The sequence below is a fragment of the Aphanomyces astaci genome, assembly GCF_000520075.1.
Source record: "Aphanomyces astaci strain APO3 unplaced genomic scaffold supercont1.39, whole genome shotgun sequence".
Lineage (NCBI taxonomy): Eukaryota > Oomycota > Saprolegniomycetes > Saprolegniales > Verrucalvaceae > Aphanomyces > Aphanomyces astaci.
This window is the reverse complement of record NW_009798302.1, coordinates 153,502-176,160: the sequence shown is the minus strand read 5'-3', so window position 1 is coordinate 176,160 and position 22,659 is coordinate 153,502. Positions and strand designations below refer to the sequence as shown.

General features: G+C 52.9%; 14 protein-coding genes across 16 annotated transcripts; 8 read left to right on the top strand and 6 right to left on the bottom strand.

Annotated features, from left to right (window-relative positions):
* Positions 1-12: 12 nt before the first annotated feature.
* Positions 13-523, top strand: H257_12191 (hypothetical protein; the record flags this gene model as incomplete). Its single annotated transcript, XM_009839319.1, has 2 exons — positions 13-212; positions 490-523. 2 exons carry the CDS (start codon positions 13-15, stop codon positions 521-523), a joined length of 234 nt encoding a protein of 77 aa, XP_009837621.1.
* A 229-nt stretch (positions 524-752) lies between these two features.
* H257_12190 (hypothetical protein) lies at positions 753-1,498 on the bottom strand (the record flags this gene model as incomplete). Its single annotated transcript, XM_009839318.1, has 2 exons — positions 753-1,104; positions 1,377-1,498. The coding sequence occupies 2 exons, from the start codon at positions 1,496-1,498 to the stop codon at positions 753-755; spliced, it is 474 nt and encodes a 157-aa protein (XP_009837620.1).
* Positions 1,499-1,723: 225 nt separating this feature from the next.
* On the top strand, positions 1,724-2,952 carry H257_12188 (hypothetical protein). Its single transcript, XM_009839316.1, has 2 exons — positions 1,724-2,106; positions 2,190-2,952. Exons 1-2 carry the CDS (start codon positions 1,775-1,777, stop codon positions 2,266-2,268), a joined length of 411 nt encoding a protein of 136 aa, XP_009837618.1. The 5' UTR covers positions 1,724-1,774; the 3' UTR covers positions 2,269-2,952.
* H257_12189 (hypothetical protein) lies at positions 2,305-2,939 on the bottom strand. The gene has a single exon (XM_009839317.1). It carries the CDS (start codon positions 2,901-2,903, stop codon positions 2,412-2,414), a length of 492 nt encoding a protein of 163 aa, XP_009837619.1. The 5' UTR covers positions 2,904-2,939; the 3' UTR covers positions 2,305-2,411.
* Positions 2,953-3,774: 822 nt separating the features above from the next.
* H257_12187 (hypothetical protein) lies at positions 3,775-7,486 on the top strand (the record flags this gene model as incomplete). Its single annotated transcript, XM_009839315.1, has 2 exons — positions 3,775-4,599; positions 4,667-7,486. The coding sequence occupies 2 exons, from the start codon at positions 3,775-3,777 to the stop codon at positions 7,448-7,450; spliced, it is 3,609 nt and encodes a 1,202-aa protein (XP_009837617.1). The 3' UTR covers positions 7,451-7,486.
* Positions 7,487-7,550: 64 nt separating this feature from the next.
* On the bottom strand, positions 7,551-8,938 carry H257_12186 (CAMK/CAMK1 protein kinase; the record flags this gene model as incomplete). The annotated part of the gene is made up of 5 exons (XM_009839314.1): positions 7,551-7,808; positions 7,879-7,964; positions 8,015-8,330; positions 8,418-8,766; positions 8,853-8,938. 5 exons carry the CDS (start codon positions 8,936-8,938, stop codon positions 7,551-7,553), a joined length of 1,095 nt encoding a protein of 364 aa, XP_009837616.1.
* A 590-nt stretch (positions 8,939-9,528) lies between these two features.
* H257_12185 lies at positions 9,529-10,334 on the bottom strand. 2 transcript variants are annotated; one of them, XM_009839312.1, is made up of 4 exons: positions 10,169-10,334; positions 10,008-10,124; positions 9,862-9,960; positions 9,529-9,795 (listed from the first exon to the last, which is right to left on the bottom strand). In XM_009839312.1, the coding sequence occupies exons 1-4, from the start codon at positions 10,268-10,270 to the stop codon at positions 9,694-9,696; spliced, it is 420 nt and encodes a 139-aa protein (XP_009837614.1). In that variant the 5' UTR covers positions 10,271-10,334; the 3' UTR covers positions 9,529-9,693. The 2 variants fall into 2 exon arrangements, with proteins under 2 accessions (XP_009837614.1, XP_009837615.1); XM_009839313.1 differs by lacking the exon at positions 9,529-9,795 and having other exon boundaries at positions 9,809-9,960.
* Positions 10,335-10,424: 90 nt separating this feature from the next.
* On the top strand, positions 10,425-12,551 carry H257_12184 (hypothetical protein). The gene is made up of 3 exons (XM_009839311.1): positions 10,425-10,973; positions 11,025-11,346; positions 11,446-12,551. The coding sequence occupies exons 1-3, from the start codon at positions 10,458-10,460 to the stop codon at positions 12,480-12,482; spliced, it is 1,875 nt and encodes a 624-aa protein (XP_009837613.1). The 5' UTR covers positions 10,425-10,457; the 3' UTR covers positions 12,483-12,551.
* Positions 12,552-14,132: 1,581 nt separating this feature from the next.
* Positions 14,133-15,048, top strand: H257_12183 (hypothetical protein). Its single transcript, XM_009839310.1, has 5 exons — positions 14,133-14,197; positions 14,255-14,314; positions 14,376-14,556; positions 14,597-14,739; positions 14,790-15,048. The coding sequence occupies exons 1-5, from the start codon at positions 14,159-14,161 to the stop codon at positions 14,973-14,975; spliced, it is 609 nt and encodes a 202-aa protein (XP_009837612.1). The 5' UTR covers positions 14,133-14,158; the 3' UTR covers positions 14,976-15,048.
* A 244-nt stretch (positions 15,049-15,292) lies between these two features.
* H257_12182 (hypothetical protein) lies at positions 15,293-16,593 on the bottom strand (the record flags this gene model as incomplete). Its single annotated transcript, XM_009839309.1, has 6 exons — positions 15,293-15,301; positions 15,402-15,487; positions 15,534-15,619; positions 15,643-15,731; positions 15,793-15,845; positions 16,320-16,593. The coding sequence occupies 6 exons, from the start codon at positions 16,591-16,593 to the stop codon at positions 15,293-15,295; spliced, it is 597 nt and encodes a 198-aa protein (XP_009837611.1).
* A 558-nt stretch (positions 16,594-17,151) lies between these two features.
* H257_12181 lies at positions 17,152-19,655 on the top strand. 2 transcript variants are annotated; one of them, XM_009839307.1, is made up of 4 exons: positions 17,152-17,954; positions 18,020-18,157; positions 18,220-18,414; positions 18,462-19,655. In XM_009839307.1, exons 1-4 carry the CDS (start codon positions 17,251-17,253, stop codon positions 18,766-18,768), a joined length of 1,344 nt encoding a protein of 447 aa, XP_009837609.1. In that variant the 5' UTR covers positions 17,152-17,250; the 3' UTR covers positions 18,769-19,655. The 2 variants fall into 2 exon arrangements, with proteins under 2 accessions (XP_009837609.1, XP_009837610.1); XM_009839308.1 differs by having other exon boundaries at positions 18,220-19,655.
* On the bottom strand, positions 18,748-19,655 carry H257_12180 (hypothetical protein). Its single transcript, XM_009839306.1, has one exon. It carries the CDS (start codon positions 19,589-19,591, stop codon positions 18,902-18,904), a length of 690 nt encoding a protein of 229 aa, XP_009837608.1. The 5' UTR covers positions 19,592-19,655; the 3' UTR covers positions 18,748-18,901.
* A 204-nt stretch (positions 19,656-19,859) lies between these two features.
* H257_12179 (hypothetical protein) lies at positions 19,860-21,342 on the top strand (the record flags this gene model as incomplete). Its single annotated transcript, XM_009839305.1, has 1 exon — positions 19,860-21,342. One exon carries the CDS (start codon positions 19,860-19,862, stop codon positions 21,174-21,176), a length of 1,317 nt encoding a protein of 438 aa, XP_009837607.1. The 3' UTR covers positions 21,177-21,342.
* Positions 21,335-22,650, top strand: H257_12178 (hypothetical protein). The gene is made up of 6 exons (XM_009839304.1): positions 21,335-21,424; positions 21,500-21,561; positions 21,621-21,782; positions 21,827-21,904; positions 21,963-22,099; positions 22,154-22,650. Exons 1-6 carry the CDS (start codon positions 21,379-21,381, stop codon positions 22,596-22,598), a joined length of 930 nt encoding a protein of 309 aa, XP_009837606.1. The 5' UTR covers positions 21,335-21,378; the 3' UTR covers positions 22,599-22,650.
* Positions 22,651-22,659: the final 9 nt, after the last annotated feature.

Below are 22,659 nucleotides of genomic sequence, written 5' to 3'. Positions count from 1 at the left end.
GCCAGTGAGTCCATGACTGTGTCTGCGATGGGGTACCCCAGTTGGTGGCTCGAGGAAGTGGGGTACTTTGGGCCCAAGGCAGCGAACGGGGTGGCGGTCACGGGTGCGCTCGTGCTGGGGGTGGTCACGGTGACGGCGCTGGCCGTGGGGCTGGGGTTCTGGCTGGGCCGTCGCACGTCCACCGTCAAGTCCAAGGGCTATGCCTTTATCAAGTAGTTCGTTTGATCGTTGGTTTCACAGCATAACTTTGTAAGACGAAGAATATGTTCATTTGCGGCTTATAACGAAGTACTGGTCGTGTTATGACGAAGCATACGACCACTTCAACGTAGCTGAATCCATGGACTGGAGAACTGGACCGATAAAATCACGTGTCTAGACGTCGTTACACAGCCAAGTGATCCGTCAATAACCACACCACCAGCTAACGGGACTACTGGTAGATTGTGTTATATGGTCTTGTGTCATTTCACTATTTTTCGTGTTTAGCCAGGACCTACCGGGTAGCCAGCTCTACCAATGATATCTAGCTGGCGGCTAGAAATGCAATCAGTACTGTATATACAATCGTTTAAACGTTGTAGAACGCAAATCTGCTCTGTATGATGTACAGGGACCGGTTCACTTGCGAACTACTTCAAAGTACCTCGGATACAGTCAAATAGTGATATATCATTCCTTAACGCCACCACAAAGCCACTTCAAGTTCAATTGAAGCGTACGTAGCAACACACATCATACGTTGAGCTACTCTACTTGACAAGGACGTAGCCCTTGGACTTGACGGTGGACGTGCGACGGCCCAGCCAGGACCCCAGCCCCACGGCCAGCGCCGCCACCGTGACCACCCCCAGCACGAGCGCACCCGTGACCGCCACCCCGTCCGCTGCCTTGGGCCCAAAGTACCCCACTTCCTCGAGCCACCAACTGGGGTACCCCATCGCAGATACAGTCATGGACTCACTGGCAAAGTCCGAGAAGATGGACCCGTCGTGGAACCGAGTGACGACGTCCACGAACAGCGCGTAGAACGCCTCGTGGGCGGACGTGGCAAACTTGTCGCTGGCCGCAGTCAAGTGGGCCACCAGGGCCACATCGCCCTCCCTCGCCAAGATCGGTCAGTGCCAACTAACGTTACACGGGACAACACAATCGTTCATTATCTAACGGGTTGCTGTTTTGTGTGCAAAGTCATCATAGCGAGGATAACTGCCCCGCGGAAGGATAAGATGGCGCGTCGACCCAACTGCATGGGTCTTCTGTGGCACTTTGGCAATGCGAAAGTCGCACATACTACAGTCGTTTGGTTGTGTGGTCATTGATGCACCACTGGCTGACGCCTACTCACCGTAAGTAAATACGTACAGCTACGGTACACTAGTGATCGAAACTTGGCGCCAACCAGTATGGTCGTGCAGTGGTCTGCATCTTGCATCGTTGCCGCAGCCACGTTGGAGCTAGCGGCAACGACGCTGAATATGGACATGATCCACAGCATGTTTTTCGGTCAATGACCGAGCCAGTACTGTACACTGTACTTCGACTTTAACGTTGGAGCGAATCAGATTTTCGCCGGATGGTTTGGTTAACGTTAAAAAGCCTTGATTTTGACGCCCAAAACCCCTAAGCAAATATGAATGTACACTATTAACTGTAAAGTTGTGTACTATTATAGTACTCGTATGCATACTACATTATTTCATGAGAAACCACACTATTACGAGTTTTTCGATGGGTATTAATTTATGGGGTGGATCGGATCATACAGAGCGCCATGTCTTTGGTCGGCAACTACAGCGACTCGGACTCAAGCGGCTCCGACGATGATGTGGAGGTGAAAGCTCAGCCTTGTGCAAAGAAGCCCATTGCCTTGCCTTCTGTGGACGATCTATTTGCGGACACCACCGTCGGCAAGAAGACGTCCCTCGCCGCCTTTGCTGGCGCCCCTATCCGACCCGTCACAACCACAACGACGCCCACGGCCAAGCGATCGTTGGACGCCGGGAGCGATGCGTCGATTGATGGCACAAAGATTGCAAAACGAAAAGTCCGTTCACTTGTACCACCTCAACTGCGACGACCGAATGTGTCCACCGAAGATCTCAGGTATGTACAACTAGTACCTTCAATCGCTATGGTCGAGTCGTAGGCAACGAAACCAGCATTCTTATTCCTTCTGCGTCGTGTAGTGCGTGGAACACGGAGAAGACCATGAAGCAGCAACAGCAGCAGACTGGGAAAGCAAGCAGCAGAGTGTCGTCAACGTGACCAATGACACCAACCTTCCGAGCTCCATGCATAACACACGCTGACATGCTTACTTCGCACGCCACACCACATTAAATATAGCTGCATTGGCTTATCACTTTCCACATTGCTTTTGTCTCCTCGTCCCATGATAACGGAAAAGTCTATTCGGTGGCAGACCCAACAGTACCTGGATCGGTGGCTGTTGGTTGCTGTTTCAGCGCACCTTTGACGGGGGTGGTTGGAGTGGGTCCCAGCTGGGACGACTTGACTGCATTCAGCAGCGTCCGAATGCCTTCCAGCTTCGCTTGAAGCACTTGGACGCGGTTCGGAAACTCGCGCAACCGCAGGGCGTAGTCCACTAGTGGGGACTGCGATTCATCTAGCGTTGCGTCGTCACCGGTTCCCGTGAGCGTCTCCGTCAGGGCCTTGATCTTGCTGTGCAGTTGTTCTTGCGTCTCGAGCAGCATCGACACGTACTGGTCGCACTTTTCGACTTTCGGCCACATCGACATGTACAGTCCCACGGCGAACTCCTGTCCCGCCATCTCTGGTGCGATCTTCTCGACACCAACAGCGGCGACGACATCATCACTCCTCGCCTCCTCAGAAGGCTTTACGTCGTCGGAGCTGGACAGTCCTTGCACAGTCGCCATGGATGTTCGGTCGCTCCGAAATCTCGAGGTCCAAATCGCACCTGCCGAATTTCGTGCTTTCGCCGTCCAGGGCCCGAATTAATATATTCTGCACCCCAATTAAATCAATTCGATTAAATATAACTTGATGAATGCATTCCGTGAAGCCAATCCTACAATTTATATCGGCCACGTATTATATTATGATTCCCTCAGTTGAACGACATACTTGAAACCTCTTTGTTTGATTGGTGAAGTCAGTCATTTCATCCATGGTTGTGAAACAATTCAGCATTTGTCAACATGTCTAATGCACGTACTGTACTGCAGGACATCAGTCTCGTAAAGCTCTCGTTTATGGAGCAGCCAGCGCACACACCGACGACGTTGATGTGAACTTGGGGCCAGTCTATAGTACAGTGTCGCGGGGGCTCTACCACCTCGAACGGCATGAGGTATCGATACGTCAAAGTGTTGGCCTCTATAGATTGTGGAATTGCAAATGTGGCGTGCGTGGTACAGTTTCCTTGTGCACGTTGTTTACGGTAGCTTACACAACGGTGCGCGGCGCGCAGGAAGAGGCAATTGTACGCATTCTACCATACCTACCCAGTGCAGCAAGACCTACGTGAGAGCAACCTCGACGTTTATCGCAACGAAGCAGTTGAAGCATCCATCCTCAGACTTGATTCTTGTTCAGGACAACGCGACAGACTGTAACTGCCGTAAAGATTGTTCGACACAGTATACTTCGAACTTCGTTTTTGCACGGGTGGATTGCGTTGAGTGGCTGAAAAACGTAGATCGAAGGTGCATATCCGGATATCTGTAGTCCGGATAATTTGATGGTGGATTTCACAGACCTATCCCACACTGCTGCTTGTTGAGGGTGATGACCGGCACGAACTCGCGGAGTCTGCATGGCCACGCGTACCGCCCGCAGCCGTCGGCGGCGGCGAGTGGCGGGAATCGAAGCAACAGCATGCGTGGGCAACAGGCTCCGTACACGCACAGTGACAAGGACGAACAACTGTACAACCTCGTCAGTGACTTGAGCAACGCCTGTCGCAAGGACAGCAATGCGAATGCGCTCAAGGATTACAACCTGATCGAGACGTTGGAAAAGAGTGCCAAGGACATTCTTGCACGGCGCAATAGTCAAGACCCGGTTGGCGGCAACAACATCGACGTGCCCCCCGACTCAATCCAGAAGCGCCGCCGGTTGTCGGTCGAGGCTAACGACGACAGCGACGAAACCGCGTCGCCGTCGACCGCCAACACGACCCCGCGCTTCCAGACGATCAAACGTCCTGTGGAAAACCCCCCCAAGCGCTACAATATGCCTACGTTCTTCACGTCCATGCCGCCGCGCCAAGGGAGCAACGGGACGCTCGCCACTCCTCCTTCGTCGCAGTGTTCAGAGCCAGAACCGAATGCATCATCGAAACCATCGGTGAAATCATCGGCCACCGTCGACTTTCAGGAGTTCTCCGACAACGAAGACAATGACGTGCCCTCGTTTATGCGAGAGACCATTTCGCGCGAGACCTATTCTCGAGAAACGGCCGTTTACACGCGGGAAGCGTTGTGCATGGACGACTTGTCCTTGGACGAGATCAGTATGATTGCCCCTGGACAAGAAGACGTCCACCGCAAGCGGCAGCATGACGCCATGGCCAGCCACGACACCACCAAACGTCCAAGTGCTGCCCCTCAGGTACATACCAAGCAAAGCTCGATATCTTCATGACTTTCAGTACCTGTGACACTGCGTGGGTGTGTAGCCGATGGACATCCAAAGCATTATGGACCAAGCCAAGGGCTCTGTGGACCCTGTCTACACCCACAGTGCAACGTCGTCGTCATCCTCTTTGTCGAGGGAAGCCCCGTCGTCGTCATCTGCGACGTCATCCTTGTCAGCATCGTCGTTCTCGTCCATCAACGGAAAAGAACCCGATTTTGTGTACACGCATTTGGGCTCCAAGCTCAAGTCCGACCCGCGGTCGCGCAGTGGGTCCAAGGACCGATCCCGGCGCGGGTCGGTAGACGACAAGCGGCGCCAGAATTCGATGACAGCATCCAAGCTCATTTCCATCAACATGCGATCGAACCCCACGTTTTGTGCCAACTCATCGACGACGACTTTGCAAACGTCATCACGAGCTCAGATGCGGTCGCAAACGATGCTGGAAACTTCAACCAGTACAAGTTGGCCCATTGGCAAAACCTCCAAGACATTATCATCCACTGCCTCGTCGGTGTCCAAGCCCGCGGCATCATCGCAACCTGCAGTCTCCACCCCCGCCAAGACCTCCAAGACACTATCATCCTCCTTCATTGCCTCGTCGTTGCAACAATCGTCCAAGCCAGCGGCGGCATCATCGCAACCCGCCAAGGCGATTAAGACCCGCACCTCCACAACGTCTTCCACCGTGCCGACTACGACGACCCCCCTTCCGAAAGAAGTGACTGTGGTTCGGCGCGACGTTAGCAACAAGCCAGACGCTACCAGTGTGAAGCCACCCCGGAAAGAGTTTTCATTGGATGATCCAATCTTGGATCAACAGCCTCGGCCCGTCGAGGTGCCCGCGACGGTCGCGGTACCAGCCCCAGCCCCTCCATCGGTAGAAATGCTACAGAAACTCGAGCAGTTGGAACTGCAGCTGGCGGCCAAGAACGCCGAGTGCGCGCGCCTCGCGACCGAGTTGTCGAGTCAGGACGCACAGTGGAAAGTGCAGTTTGCCGCATCGGACACGGCGTACAAGGGGCTGGAGGCGTCGGTGGCGGCGTTGGCCACCGACAAGCAAGCGCTGACGGCCCAGTTGGCGAACCTGGAGGCGCGCATCCCGTCGGGCGAGTTGTCGACCAGCAATCGCATCGTGTGGCACTTGCGTGAGATTTTGCGCGAAGAAGAGGCCGACAACAAGATGGAGTCGGCGAAAGCGTCGCGCATTGCAGCGTTGGTGAACCGGTTTGAAAAGTCCAACGCACAAGTGCAAGCCGACTTTGCGCAGCAGCTGCGCCACGAAATCAAGTCCATCGGGCTCACGCGGGCGTCGGCGTCGCTCAGTGTCGACTCGGCCACCACCAATCAGACGGCGACCGTCGTCGAGCAGCTCGAAGAACGCATTGCCCGCCACGAAGCCACGATCGTCGCGCTGACGCGGGAGGCGCAGAACTCCCAGGCCCAGTTGGACCTTGCATTGCAGACCGCCGTAGACAGAGACCAGGACGTGATGCAGCTCGAGTCGAGGCTGACGTCGATGCATCTCGAGAGCTCCCCCGATCATGCTAGTGCATCGTCGGTGGCTGCCTCTCAAAAGGCGGCTATCCTACGCTTGGAAGCATCGGTGGCGGCGTTGGAAGAGGTGGTTGCCCAGCGGGACGACGAAAAGGCCGAGTTAGAGTCCCACGTCCGGGAACTCACGCGCGCGACCCAGTCGGACGCGACGACCCAGGACATGGAGCATCTTCAAACCCAGGTGAAGCGGTTGCAAGCGGAACTCGAGGCCAAGGCGCACGAACTCGACGTCCTCCACTCGGAGACGCCGACGCGAGAAAGCCCGAGTGTGCTGCTCAACGACAGCTTCCTCTCGGTGCGCAAGTCGGTGCGGTTCGAAGACGACGAAGACAGCGGCAAGTTGCGCCAACAAGTCCGGAAGTTGGAGGCGGAGGTCGCCGAGATGCGCGTGGCGCTGTACGAGCGCACGTGCGACGTGAACGCCCTCAAGCACGAAGTCCTGGCCAATGTCGAAACGATTGAACACTTGTCGTCGGATTTCGCCAAGCGCGTGGAGGTAGGGGCCGGCAACGCCATGGAAAAGATGGACATGTTCCTGTTTGAACAAGTATGCGCCAAGCACAAGGAAGTGGAGGAGTTGGTGGCCGAGTTGGAGCGCAAGGATGACGAGATCAAGGAACTGCTGGCCCGGCCGTCGTCTACTCATAACTTTGACCAACAAGTTGAGCAGTTGCAGACCAAGTGCGTCGAGCTGTCGGCGCAGCTCAAGGTGGCCATGGAGCAAAACGCGCTGCTGACGCAAGAGACCCAGTTCCAAGCGCGCAGCATCGAAAGCAAACAAAACCAGATCAAGTCGCTGCTCGAGCTCATGCAAAGCAAGGAGCACGAACTGGCCGAGCTCGACGAAGCGCTCGCGACGGCCGAAATGCAGGTCGAGTACTTGAAGCACCAGTACAATGTCACGTTCACCGCCGAGGAAGAGGACAGGTTCGCGGCTGCGTATCGGGAAGGCGGGCGCCGCAGCTCCATGTCCCATCGACGGGAATCTGCGACGTACCCCCCCAACATTGCGCCGTATTTTACGTCGTCGGCCATGATGGACGACGAAGGCTACGACGAGTACGACAGACCCCCCATAGAGCGCATGTCAGGCCAGTCGGGGGGGTCGTCCACGATCTTGTCGACAGCCGCCATGTCCTCCCCAACAACGTCGTTGTCGGTTGCAGATGTCGAATTTGGAGGGTCCCCTCGGTTTAGTTGTTTGAGTATTGGGTCCCGCGACAGCATTGCGTCGTCGCGAACCAGTGAATGGGGATTGGAGTTTTAGTAGAAGAAATTAATATAAAGTGACTGGACTGTTGTGCTTGTTTACTCGATGGAGTGAGTGATGGGTCGTCAGAGAGGTTGAGGGGGGGGGGTTCTGTCGGTTAGCCGCGACGTGCGTGACCCACTTGGACATTCTCGCCGCCGGCCGCGGCGGTCCCCCTGCCAGAACGCCCCACGGGGGACGCCGCCCCAAGCACCCCCCCATCCGCCGCGCCATCGTCGCCTTTCTTATGAAGCAACGACATGCCTCGAATCGCCTTGGCCGCCATGATACCAGCTCGGAAGCGTCGGCGGGCGTTGTATCGGCGCATTTCTGTCGTGAAGCTGGGCAGTTGCTTATCGCTCGCCCCTTCCGGATCCTACCAAGCAAGCCCCCATGCATTTTAGATCATCGCACAAGGCTAGATAGTGAAAGCGTAGTCGACGAACCTTGACCCACGGGTGGTTGAGCACGTCTTCGGCGGAATACCGCTTCTTGGCGTCCACCACAAGCATGTGATTGATCAAGTCCTTGGCTACGAGATCGGGTTACGTCGAGTTTGTGTTCACGGGATAATGGACGTACCACTGTCCGACACGTGGTCCCAGTAAGGCGACGGAAAATCATACGCGCCAGCTTTGATCGTGGCAAACAGCGCGGCGTTGTTCTCGTCGTAAAATGGAGGGAACCCACAGAGGAGGATGTACGTGATGACCCCCAAACTCCACATGTCCACTTCGCCCCCGTACGGCTTGCCTTCCAAGATCTCGGGGGCGACGTACCCCGGGGTACCGCACGCTGTCTGCATCATCGAGTTGCCTTGGATCAACTTGGCCAAACCAAAGTCGGCGATCTTGATCTCGGCGTTTTCTTCCGTCGACTCGTACAAGAGGTTTTCCGGCTACAAACACACATCCACGTCGTCAGTACACTCCAGCATACTAGTAGCACCTAAGCACGCCTTCAAGTTCACTTTGCAGTGTCTTACCTTGAGGTCTCGATGCACAATGCCAAGGGTGTGGCAGTATGCGAGCGCCGTCGCCAGCTTGTGCACAACCGTGCGGGCCTCTCGCTCCGAGTACTTTTCCTTTTCGACGATGCGGTCGAACAGTTCCCCGCCGCTCATTTCCTCCATGACCATGTAAAACGTCTTGGGGCAGTCGAATACCTCCTTGAGCTTGACAATGTTGGGGTGCTCGACCATCTGCAACACCTCCACTTCCACGCGCAACGCTTCTTCGTCGTCTGGCGCCAAGCTCGCTTTCTCTATGCACTTGACGGCCCACTTGGTGTTGTCCGCCTTGTTCACGGCACTTTTCACCGTGGCGAAGCTCCCCCTACAAGTCCATCGACGTGAGTCAACGGCGGCGCCATTGATAGCAAAAACGCGGTATATAGGGTACTAAGTAGTAGTAGTACATACGTGCCAAGCGTCTTGCCAAACTTGTAGTACTTGACACATTCGTCCTTCTTGTAGAAGTCCGTGACCTTCTTGATGATAATAGACATCGAACGGACGCGGTGTCACGGGGCAGGGACTTTCGACAAATGCTGGTCAAGCGGTTATCCAACCCTTCGTCGTCGTTATGAGATGGGCAAAAATACATGTGAAACCACATCGAGGTATCTTTGTGCGTCGTTTCGGCTTAGAATAGATACCCCAAATTCCCTTGATTCGTTCGGTAGCCAAATCCACCTCTGTTGAACGACCTCAGGTCAAGATTGTGTACAAACATGAACCCAATATCCCTTATATTATTGTCTTTGCCGTTTTTGCATCCACTTAACTAAGGGAAATAAGGTCATGGAGGAATGCATGGCGAGTCCGGTTGGTGAAATCCGCAATCCATCAACCGAACATGTCCAACAGTTCACACCCAGGCGTCGTTCCATGTGCACATTGATGCTCACCGCAACCCATACTAGTAGTAGCGGGATGCCATGCCATGCTAAAGTACAATCCAAAACGGTGCCGCACTTGGAGAGAATTTGAGTTGACATGTGGATCAGTCGGAACGTCTGGCTATGTACCAAGCACGCAGTTACGTCAGCTACAACCACGTCGCTGCCTACCAATACCAATCATACTGTCATTTCGTCAAATGTTTAGGAACTGGAGCAACACATAGACGACAAGTCAGGGAGGGTGTCGTGCCATGGTTAAGGTGAGAATGCAACAAGGAAGCAATGACGTCTGCGCGAGGATTTGCATCGAGACTAAATACATTAGAGTGTGATTGACGGGCTAACTACGTTTGGTGCATCTACATTTCGTCTTCCTCCAAAAGCATGTTGGGGATGCCATTCTTGATCGGGTAGCTGCGGCCACAGTTGTTGCAGACAAGCTCGCCTTCGATGATCGTGGTCTAAGGAACGTGATGATGACCAAGTTAGCTCGCGTCCATCCGCCAAATCAGACGATCAGTGCTTACATCAAAGATGATATGATGCACGGCACGAAGGATGTCTTCTCGTGCAGCTACATCTACCGGAAGTTCTTGAGGCAATTGGGGCAGCTCAGGATGGTTGAGCTATGAGGATGACGATGAGTCTTCAGTTTACGAGAAGGACAGCTCACCTGAGCCACAGTTTGCACCAAGCCCGTCCAGTCAATAGACTTGAGAATGTGCAGCACAAAGTCTTTACTGTAGTTGGTGTCTGTGATGTCGATGCCACTTTCATTGTCGACTTGGATCTATCATTAATGCCATCAGGTGGCTATTACTGGCAGCGGCGTACCTTGAGAGGGTAGTTGAGCGGCAGGGCGTTCTCTCCTTGCCTGGCAGTGGCCACGCAGGCCTTGATGTTGCACACGAGCATGTTGTGGGTTAGCAGGCGCATGATTTGCGTGCGACAGCGGCGCAACCAGATAGTACTACAATAATCTTGAAACCGTGGAATCTTTTAGACCAATCAAAGGATGCAAAGTAACGATTGGTTCTGAATCGACCAATCAAAATCGTGACCCCGATATAACTGGTGCTCTGTTCAACTTAACAGCCACAAGTCATCGACAAACAAAACCAAGATGGTAAAGAAGAAGACCAAGTCCAAGCGCCTATCTCTGCACAAGAAGTACAAAATCCTGCGCAAGGTGCGCGAGCACAAGCGCAAGGAGCGCAAGAGCGACCGCCAGGGTGCCGGGAAGAAGAAGAAGACGCCTGGCATCCCGAACAACTGGCCGTTCAAGGAGGAGCTGCTGCTCCAGGAAGAGCAAGCCCGCCTTGCCGAACTCGACCGTCTCGAGAAACTCAAGACCCAGCGCAAGGCCGAAAAAGCCGAGAAGAAGAAGGCCGACAAGCTCGTCATTGACGGGCTCGCCCAAGTACCCACCCTCACGCCGTTGTCCGTCAAGCAGCATGCTCAGGCCGACCTCAAGGCGGCCGTGACCAAGGCGGACCTGGTCGTGATCGTGCTGGACGCCCGGGACCCCCAAGGGTGCCGTTCCCTCAGTTTGGAAGACGGGCTAATCGGCCACGGCAAGAAGGACATTTTGCTCGTGTTGAACAAAGTCGACTTGATTTCTCGCGACGTGGCGGAAAAGGTAAAGTCATTTGTGTGCTTGTAGCGTTTGACTAATCATGTCACTGGGCAGTGGGTCACGTATCTCCGCCGCTTCCACCCGACCGTGGCCGTGCGTGCCGCCGACAAGACCATCAAGGACGTGACGCGCAAGACCCAATCCAACTCGTCGCTCAGCAGCGCCGCCCTCCACGCCCGCACCCAAGGCCTGTCCACTCTCCGGGACAACGGGTTCGTGGACGCCTTGTCGCATGCGCTGGACGACTACGTCCGAGCCAAGAAGCCGGCGGCCAAAACCAACTTGAACGTTGCACTTGTGGGGTACCCGAACGTGGGCAAGAGCACGCTCTTTAACGCGTTAAAGCGCAAAGCCATCGCCCAAATCTCGTCCAAACGTACGTGGAATGATTCTACCTGTCAAATCAAATATTGTATGCACGAATGCATACCCTCCAATATCTGATATACGGGTGATCTGCCGCTTTTGTATATAGCGCACACGACCAAGGTGTTGTCGGAAGCGCAATACGGCGAACACATCCACTTGATTGACACGCCGGCACTGGAAACGTCGTTCTGCGACCCGGCCAACGTCCTCGTCAAGTTTGGCTTGGCTCAAGAGTACACGATGGACCCTGTGGAGGCCCTCGAGTCAGTGCTCAGCCGCGCGGACATGTGGAACATCATGCAGGTCACGGCGGTCGGCACGTACAAGTCGACAGAAGACTTCTTGACCAAGTACGCCGTCAAGAAGCAGTTGACGCGCAAGGGTGGTGATGCCGACGTGCTGCTGGCGGCGCGGTCCGTGATCCAGGCCTTGTCGCATGGCGGATTGCCGACCATGACTCTGGCGCCGCCGCAGTCCAAGAGTCGGTTCGACCTGCCCAAGTGGTTTGACGCCGAGCCATTGACTGCGCTCGAGCAGAAATTGTATGCGACCAACCCATTGGCTAAAAACTCGTCATATTTGACGCTCAAGTGCCAAGGCTCGAGCCACCGCACGGGGGAAACCACAGAGTACGATGTGGTCATGGGCACGCTTAAGTTTGAAGACGTGCAAGCTGTCGACGACGACGAAAGCGACGACGAAGAAAGCGATGACGACGACGAAGAGGAGGAAGAGGACGAAGAAGAAGAAGAGGTCATAGTGCCGGCGCCTACAAAGGGGGCCAAGAAAGCGGCACCTAAAGCGGCAATCGTGAAAAAAGCGGCAGCGCCGGCTAAAAAGGAAGCCCCTGCCAAAGCGGTAGCAACGAAGGCGGCCACGCACAAACCGCCCAAGGAACCGACGGCGAACACACCAGACAAGAAGGCCGTTGTCAAGCCAACCGCACCAGTCAAGAAGGCGGCGGCTGCCAAGGTTGTTGCTGAGAAGAAGACGAAGGAAGAAGTTGTAGCCAGCACAAAGGCGGCCAAGAAGGACGCGACACCAACCAAGGAGCCCGCACCAAGCCGGAAACGTGGAGCCATCGCCATCGAAGAACCCACACGTCGAAACCCCAAGCGTGCCACGCGAACTCCCTCCAAATAAAAAAAAGTACTTGCTAATAATCGACCACTTTATTCTAATCAAGTACTACTACACACGATTCGTTGTCCAGTGTCGTTGTCCAAATATAAGAGGAAGCATTATGGTCGTCCAACGGGCTCGATTCGGGACTGTTTTGTACCTGCTTACTACGTAGTAGTCGTCTGGTCATGTGCACTTACATTTGGAGTTTGTATTAAGAGTATTGATTGTAGTGTAGGTGGAAGATCAGTAAATTAGCAGCGATGGATCACCACGTCTGTAGCATGATTTGTAGCGTAGATGGAAACAAAACAGATCCAGTGCTGATGGATGGCCACGCCTCCAGTATGACTTGCTGTGTAGTTCGAAAAAGATGGAGAGGGTAGCGTCCTATACTGGCATAGGCATCACTACCCGGCACAATTAGCTACTATCGTTAGTTAGCCCAAGCACTTGCCAAGGATATTCGTACCTTTCACGACAACGCCTTGCTTCAATGCCATGCCAAACTGACATGGTGTGGTTTCATGCTGTGTTGCTATGTCTTCTGTATTGTGGTGCTGTTTACTGTATGATAGCCATGTATGCACTGTGCTGGTATTAACTGAAAATTGGGTGGTTGGCGCCGTAGAGTCGTCCACAGATGCAAGAACTAAAGTAGGCATGTGGAGATAACTCCAAGGCCAAGGAACTACCGTAGCCCATGAACAGAAACCATCATCCTCTTCCAGCAGACGCGTTTACAGTGCGCGGGAACGCCCTTTTGCTGGATCCAACGACCATGTACGGGTGCTGATGCCTTTGAGCTAAACGCACTACGCTTTTGAGCTAATATACAGTAGTTCACTGTAGTTCTTACTTCCAACGTATACCACACGACTCCTTTGTGTTGAAGTGTGTGTATTGTGGCGTTGTGTGTACAAACCAGACCTTCGATGGACGACCAAAATATACCCTCAAATATAGCGTATTTTGGTCCTATGGGAGTTACAGTAAGAGCATTTTGCACATTATTGTCGTCACGCATTTGACCAACGAATCCTTATATGATGATGATTACTACTACTAGTACGTATTAATAGTACGTAGTACTAGTAGTATAACAGAGCAATACTATGGAGTAGAGAATAACGCAATAAGGTTGATTATATATTTCGATATTTAAGAAGCAATATTACTACAATTGTGAGATTTGTTAACAGTAAATACTAATTAATGGCTTGTAGTATTATTAATATATTAAGTAAGACCTATAGAAATTGTTTAGGGTGATATTATTTCAACCAATATTGAATCACGCCGGAGTTCTGATTGGTTGAATATACATGTCCTTCAGCAAGAGCCAATGAAATCCACTAAAAAAATGGATTAGCCAATAGCGTCGATTCGAGATTCGATTCGGGGCGAGATATTCGATTCGACGGGGTCTGGAAATTCGTATCGAATCCACAATACAATTCAATACAATTATGAGATTTGTTAAATACTAATGGTAATGGCTTGTAGTATTATTAATATATTAAGTAAGACATATAATATTTGTTTGGGTGATATTATTGCATGGCAACCCCTATTTTGAAGGAAATTGTAGACGACATATTTCATTCGAAATTCGATTATGCTACGAATTTCGAAGTAATTAAACAACATGTGCTTATATCGAGGGGCAACTTTCAACGCAAGACAGACAGATTGGGATGAGTCTGTGCCGCGTGTGCAACCACCACCACGAAGATGTACACGCACTGCTCTATCCTTCATGGCAATCAACGTCGCTCATGCATCATCTCTAGGGAGTCAAGTGCACCATATGTGGACACATTGGCAAGAGCAAAGTGTTCCAGTTCCTCAAGGTGCGTCTGCTGTAGATCCTGCCGATTGTAGTTCCCCCCAACGTGACGGCGTTCTCGGTAGAACAATCGACCTATCAACCAACTGCGCTTCGTGTCGTTCTGTGTGGACGTGAACGACAGTCCGTCCAAGGGGAACTGGAGCTTGGCGCGACTCGTACGTGAACGCAACTTTGGCAAAGCTACCATCGGACTCTTCGACTCCCATGACCACTCCACTACGTGCAACCACGCCTTAACCTTTGGTACGCTACATTCTCCATCCATTTGACTCATCCATTATAGTCGGTGACGCCCCAGTGGCCGCCGCGCGGTGGTCATGGTCTGTGGACAATGGCGTGGAAGTCGCTGTAATCGACAAGCTTAGCGTCATCGACATCCGGCGGCGCCGTACGTATGGCACATACATCTTATCCAACATAATCGAGGTAACCAAGGTTGCCTTGTGATCTACCAGATGAAACCTCGTATTTGCTAGGACATCAAAGCGAAGATGGCGGTCGAAGGACGGACGCTATACGCCCTTGTGGCCAATGTTGCGCACGACCAGTTGCATCCTGCATGGAAGTTGTTTGTGAAATTCGGGTTCCAACCCATGGGAGAGCCCTTTGCAGTTCCTTCAAGCACACACTTGCATGTGAAAATGGTGCTCCTTCATAGTTAGCCGATGGAATCCACCAATACTACTAAAGTCTGCAAATTATCTACTTCGAAGTACTATTAACGTTAATACGAAAGTTAGTATATTTTTCGACTTTACAGTTATAGCAACATCCTAGTCAATTACTACGTAGTACTACTATGTATTACTAGTAATATATACTTGAGGTACATACGTTCGTTGGTATGATATATATATATATAAATATTATATATATGCAGTATTATGGATTCGGTACAAATTTCCAGACCCCGACGAATCGAATAATCTTGCCGCCCACTCGAATCGACGCTATTGGCTAATCCAAATTCGAGTGGATTTCATTGGCTCTTACAGAACGGACAAGTATTTCCAACCAATCAGAACTCCAGCGTGATTCAAGACAAACCACGTGAATAACTTTAAAAGTTTATAGCGAATGTACAATACCTTCATGTCTCCATCTGCCGTAGCGACGCCGCCGCCTCTCGGGCGCGTTGTCACATCCAGGCGCTTGAGGGGCTTCTGCGGCGCTTCTACAAGACCATAATTCCATCATCATAGTCAGTAGAAGCGACCGACCTGGCGAGTCCGTCGCGCTTCTCTTGCGCTTGAACAGACCCACAGGCGTGACGGGTGGCCGTGGCAAAGTCGCCTCGTCTGTGACACTGATCGTGCCCACATACAGTACCTGTACACCCCCGGGGTATGCACATTGCCGTAGCGTGGTCCTGGCTCTCGGCGTTTGATGCGCTCCTTGCCGCCCAAACACAATAGCGTCTACCGTGTCGCATGATTTCACATGAAAACCAAAGTAGGCTTGTAAAAGTTGGCTTCTTACCGTGGCGTCGACTTGCACGAGCACCGTGTTGGCGCGTTTCGTAGGAACAGACCCTGACATGACCACGTTCACACAAGAACTACCACACTCAAGATAGATATATTATATCCTACATATATATATATAAATATATCCATATTTAAAATATGAATCCATATGTACTACTACGTACAGTGTAAATATCCTAAATATGTACTACTAGTACTATTAATAGTACTTCTTCTGTTCCAGGTTACTGCCGACATTTCAAAATTCGCATGTTCCAAGTTACTGGCGACATTTGCATTTCATTGGCTGTAATTCTTCAATTTCTATCAATATCCAATTTCTATCAATATCGAACATTTATGACATTTCATTGGCTTACAATTGCTTTAAGCGCTGATTATAAACCAATCTTTTGCGAAAATTCATGCAAATTTGAATATGATTTATCTATTCATTTATCCCTGACATTGTCAAAAGGCGTCGATGCACGTCGTGGGCGCCGTGTTCTTCGTCGCTGCAGTCGGCACAATCACATATACCGTCTCGCACGGTGGTCACAGGTACTAATTGTACTGGCGTCGGGGTTCGACATGCGAACTGCAGCGTCGGAACCACATGGGAGCATGCACTTGTCCTCGGTTCATCAAGGCCATCCTCCATGCAATCACAGAAGTCATCGTTCACCTGGTTGATGTCGTAGAAGACTCTCCGCCGGATCCCACATGCCAATCGCCCGTGTTGGCGCAGGTTCAACACAGTCGGGATGGATTCGTGTGTCGCCGATCCCGACTCCTTGACATATAGCACGGCCATGATACACATCACAACAAGGACCTTCCATCCGTGGCGGCGGACGTCAAGCCAGCGCTTCGACACTGCTGACTTGTCCTCGCCGTCAAAATATTCGTGGCGATGACCGTCCCGTGTACGACCACCGCGTCGATTTCGCGCAGGGCTCTCCATGGAGAACATTTCCCCTTTGAAATTATTATAATTGTTTATATTATAAGGTTTCAAGAGGTATCGTCGACGTAGACACTTGCGAATTGTGAAATATACGCTTTGTTTGTCGGACAGTAATGCAGAGGTATCTCATGTTAACTATTCGAACGAGGCCGCAGAACAATCCTGGCACATGAAAGATGCTCTCTCCCGTGAGTTGAGTGAGCATCGATGAATTCACCTACTGTATGCGGTCGGTAGTGGCAAACTTGGCAATAGCAACATTGCTTTTTCTATCATGAAAAAAATAGCATACAAATTTAACGTTGTCCACGAAATTCTATTTAATTCTGACGTTTTCCTCAATTTATCTGCATATTTTGCAAATACTAGTATTGTATCAAAAGCATCCAATCAAAATCCAAGAACCGCGGCAGCAACCATGTGGAAATAACACCGTAAGGTCGCGGCGCATAGGAAGGGCATCAAGCATGTGAAACTCAGTCCACTTGAACTTTTCAGAGCTCCATGAACATCAATCGCCCCAAGCGAGGCAAAGGCTTAACCATGGGCAACTTCTTCGGTGCGTTCGGCTCGCCAATCCGTACGTCATACATGGATCAAGCAGCCGCGAACGGGGCCGACCAGCACAACATCAGCCCACTGGAGAAACTACCCGACGCCCAACTAGCGTCGGACGAAATCAACCCAACGGAGGTCAACAAGGCTGACGAGCCTGCCGTCGTCAACGGTCAAGACGACGACGCTGACATTGCCGACGACATTGCCACCATTCGCATCGATCGCACCCGCGCGGCGCGACCTGCACCCGTCCAACAAAGAGATGAGTTGTTTCGCACCGAGCAAGCTGCCGAGAAGGTGCCTCAGATCCAGCTGGACGTGGCAAAGAAGGCCAAGATCCCGTTGTTCCTCAAATCGCCATTCTACGCCGCTGCTCACGTTGCTGTGCCAGTTGCTGCACCAGTTCCAGTGCCAGTGCGCGCGTCCAACACGCAGCCGCCAGTGCCCGTGGGCCGAGCTACATTGTCACGACTCATCAACTTTGCAGACGTGACGTTGGGGCGGGTGATTGGCGAAGGCGCGTTCGGCAAAGTGCACGAAGGCAAGTGGCGGGATCGCCCCGTGGCCGTCAAGTTGCTCATTTGCCAGGAGCTGCGAGCCGATATTTTGGAAGAGTTTCAGTCCGAAGTCGAAATCATGAGTGTGTTGCGGTAAGTTTCCTGTAAACTTCCTGTTCGATGCCAGGTTTTCTCATCTTGGAATAACGTTGCTGCAGGCATCCCAACATTTGCCGCTTACTCGGCGCGTGCATGGACCCACCGAACCGGTGTTTAGTGGTGGAACTGATGCCCCGAGGCTCCCTCTGGGGCGTCTTGCGCACCAGCCGGTCGATTGACCAAGGCATGCGCATTGGGTACGACGAGTGTGTCTTCGGCAATCAATGCTATACACGCCAACACCGTTGTTGTTGTGTAGTTTTATCAACGACACGGCCAAAGGCATGAGTTACTTGCACAATTTCCAGCCCCCGATTCTGCACCGCGACCTCAAGAGCCCCAACTTGTTGGTGGATCGCCACTACTCGATCAAGATCTCGGACTTTGGGCTGTCCCGCGTCAAAGCGCATGTCCAGACCATGACAGGCAACTGCGGCACGGTCCAGTGGATGGCGTACGACTGTTATGACATGCATTTGTCGAATGACCAACATTCTGTAGACCCGAGGTGCTGGGGAACCAAAAGTACACGGAAAAGGCCGATGTGTTCTCGTTCGGGATTGTCATCTGGGAATGCGTGACGGGCGAGTGCCCGTACGACGGCATGACGCAGATCCAAGCGGCGCTGGGGGTGCTCAACCGCAACCTCCGCCCAGTGGTGCCCAAGACGTGCCCCCCCTTCCTCGCGCAGCTCATGAAGGCGTGCTGGGCGAGACAGCCCGAGCTCCGCCCATCGTTCCTTCAAATCGTCAGCGCTTTGCGCAACTACAGCATTCGGAAAAGCATGGGCGAACAACATAAGCAATAACGAATAATATCACAACGACTACATGTGTATCTACTAGCATTAGTGGTGGTTAGCGCGGTGGTATACACATCACGTGTGGGTTCGCCGTGATATGGCGGGTCGGTGTGTGCTCTCAACCTCATGATCATGGGGCCTACAAGTTGAAAGGCAAGTGGTTGCCGGGAATGAACCCGCGGTGGCATCCATCTTCGTTGATCGTGACGGTACGAATGACCCCGCCGGAGCTGCCGTCGCGGGCCATCGCGTGGGACAGCGCCTTCTGCACAAACGCTTCTGCTTCTTCGCGACTCATGCCTGCTCGCCAATGGCTGTCGATGAAACCGTAGATATACGTGGAGCCCGACCCGCCGATAGCAAAGTCTTGTTCCACCAGCGCCCCACCGATCGGAATCGAGTACACTTGTCCGCCCTTCACCTTGTCGTAGCCGGCCACGATGATCCCCGCCATCAATCGGTCCTTGTTCTCGTAGCAAAGCTTGCGGAACAAGTTCGCGGCCGTGTGCACCTTGGGTAACGCGTCCCCTTCCAACTCATCCGCGTGGGACGCAACGAAGTAGCGGACATAGTCGGAGAGGGCCTGCGTGTCGGCCGCACTGCCCGATCGGCAGCAGTAGATGCGGTCGTGAATGCTCGTGAGTTTGTCCGACACGCGGTTTGCTACGTACGTCCCGGTCGACGTACGACTGTCCGCGCCGAGCACGACGCCATCCTTGTACTTGACTGCAATGATGGTTGTGCCGGAGCTCACTTCCCCTGCCTTCAGGTTGTACCCGCTGCTCTCGTCTCGCTCGGTCTCGTTGGTGTATCCACGGGCGAGGTTCATGATTCGTGTTGGATCTAATTTCTTTCCTGTGCTTCTTCTGGGGTGCTGATGCACTACCTCTGAAATCCACTCCTGCAATCGAATCCACTGATTTTCAGGGTTTTATACGGAATAAATTTATCCGGATGATTACCTACGTCGGATTGGATGAAACGAAAATAGCTCTCCACCAATCCGAGACCTCAATTCAAGTCTTCAAACATCCCGCGCGTACCAACTCGGGTTGGCGGCAAGACCAACAAGGACACCCATCAGGAGATCACAGTCCATGAGCGAGGACCTCCGACACTCGCACTCGAGTGTGCCTTCCCGCAGCGATAGCCGCCAGCGAACCCCTGCCTCACCTTTAGCACATGTGTCAAGCAGTCCACTGCAGCTGGTGATCCAACGACTTCAGGGTGAATGCGAACAACTTCGTGCGGAAAAGCGGGACCTGGAGCGAAAAGTACAGCACGAAACGCTGAAAAGTTCTCGCTACATGGCCGAAACGAATGACGTGCAACGGAACCTCATGGTGGAGAACCAGCGGTTGCAGAGCGAAGTGAGTCACGTGAAGGACAAGCTGCGAGAGTATGCCGCAACGTTGGAGTTGGCCAACGACCGCCTCAAGCAGGTCGATGCGAGCGAGCGCCAATTGTCCCTCCGTTGTGAAGTGCTGGACGACACGGTCCGGGAATTGGAAGCCATGACGGCTCGCCAGCGGCAGTCCATGGACGGCCTCGAAAACGACGTGGATCGACTCAACGAACTTGTAGCGCACTTGGGCGACGAGCGGGACGAGCTCTTGGAGCGCACTGAAGTCGATGCGAAGAGAGTGCGGGCGCTTTGGGAAGAGACCATGCTGCAACACAAGGCGGAAGCAACGTCGTTGGAGCGCGCGGTGGAGCGAGCCAAAAAAGAGGCGCGAGTGTTACAGACCCAACTGACCAAGTGCGGCGCGGAAGCCGGCGACATGCGAACCAAGCTAAGCCAGGCATCGGTTGTGGCGTCCCAGGATACCCAGCGGATCCAAAAGCTGGAGCTCGAAGTGGTGGCCATGCGCCAAGAGTTGGGGAAATCGCAACAACAAACGGTGACCTTGAGCCAAAGTTTGCAAACCGTGGCCCTGCAAGTAGAAGAGCAAGCGTCCAAGCTTCGATGGACTGAAGCGCAACTGCATGACATGACGAAAACGCTGGAGGACACGAAGCGGGAAGCTGCGACAGCGAACGATGCACTGCAGCAATCGCTGGAGCAACTCGACGTCCTCAAGACCGAGTTTGCAACGTCTATGGAAACGTACGAGGGTACGATCCACGACTTGCGACATGGGGCTTTGGCCAAGACAAGTCAAGTGGAACAGCTGCGAGTGGCGCTCGACAGCGAAAAGAAGTATGCGGCGTCCATCGCGGCGATGCTGAAAACATACATGGGCGACTACCACCGCGTTCTGTCGTCCGTGGATCATAAGCTGTCGGATTTGAAGGAGCATTGCCATGTCAACGAGGATGACTGTGACAACGGCGGCAGAGCGCAGCCATTGCAGCCAATTCGACTGCCCAGGCGCGCAACCCCAGCAACGTCCCTCAGTATCTTTGCCCATTAGGCATATGCGACCCCAAGCTACATGGACATGGCGTGCCTGAGGGTTTCCTCTCCAAGGAGCATGATAAATGGCTTAGAAACCTAGTCGGTGATTGGCTGGATTTTGAAGACCTCTGTAAAATAGTATTTTATTGGTCCATCGAATGTCAGAATTTGTTCGAGCGGCCCAGGGAGTAGTGAACCAACAAGAAATCTCAATCATCATGGAGGCCGAGCTACCACGAGACAAGGCTCCCGTGGATACAGCAGGTAAGACGGCGCCAACATGTGGAGAGGATCTTGCTTGAAGGGTTGGTCAGCGTGTGTATCTTTTTGTGTGTGCAGGGGAAGTGCCCATCCAAAACACGTATACGTTTTGGTACATGAAGAAGAACTCGGGCAAAGCGGTATGACCTTCCTTTGACCACATGTCAAGGTAGAGTAAGTCTCCAATAATCATGTGCAGTTGGAGGACCAGGAAAGCTACGAGAAGAGCATCAAGGAGATCTCAGAGTTCCGCACGGTGCAAGGGTTCTGGCGTGTGTACAACCATTTGATCCGACCGAACGATTTGCCTAACACAACGGACTATCATCTGTTCAAGGCTGGCATCAAGCCTATGTGGGAGGTAAGACTTGATGATGAATACGGTCAGGCCATTGACGTGTACAGGACACGGCCAACCGGCGTGGCGGCAAGTGGATGATTCGCATTCGCAAAGGCATTGCGTCGCGGTATTGGGAAGACTTGGTCTGTGTGCATACTAGTACATACGTATTGCGTCTCGTGGCTCACGATGATTGCTTAGGTGCTGGCGATTGTGGGCGAGCAATTCGACGTCGGCAATGAGATTTGTGGAGCCGTCATGTCCATTCGGTACAACGAAGACATCATTTCGCTGTGGAACCGCAACGCCGACAACAGCGAAGCGTGTTATAGAATACGGTACGTACGTCGTCCCTGTCCGCGTATATATATATATATACCCGTCTTGAATAGCGATACGATGCGAAAGCTGCTGAACTTGCCGCAGTTCGTGTCGCTCGAGTACAAGCGCCACGACACGTCGTTGAACGACAACTCGAGCTTCCGGAACACGACTGTGTGGCGTAATGGCGAGAAGGCGCGGCTCCAGGACGACGGGACGCCCATGTCCCCGAGTGCCGCCAACGCTGGGCAGCCAGCGGCGAACCAGCAACAACAGCCGCCGCCGCCATCGTCTTCCCGACATCCGAATGGTCCGTCTCAGCAACCGCAGCAGCAGTCGCGAGGCGACCGATCGAGCGGAACCAACCGCTCCCACAACCGCCGCGAAGGAAACAACACCCGCGGCGGCAGTTCCGGGGCATGGACGCGGGACACGACGATCCGCGAAAAGAAGGATCGCACCAGCAGCTTTTCACGCAACGAGTCGACTCCTGATGAAGAAGGCTGGCAATCGTAGAAATGTACTAGAGACAGACACATAACAAGACGACAGAGCGCTGATCCATGTTTCGACTGTG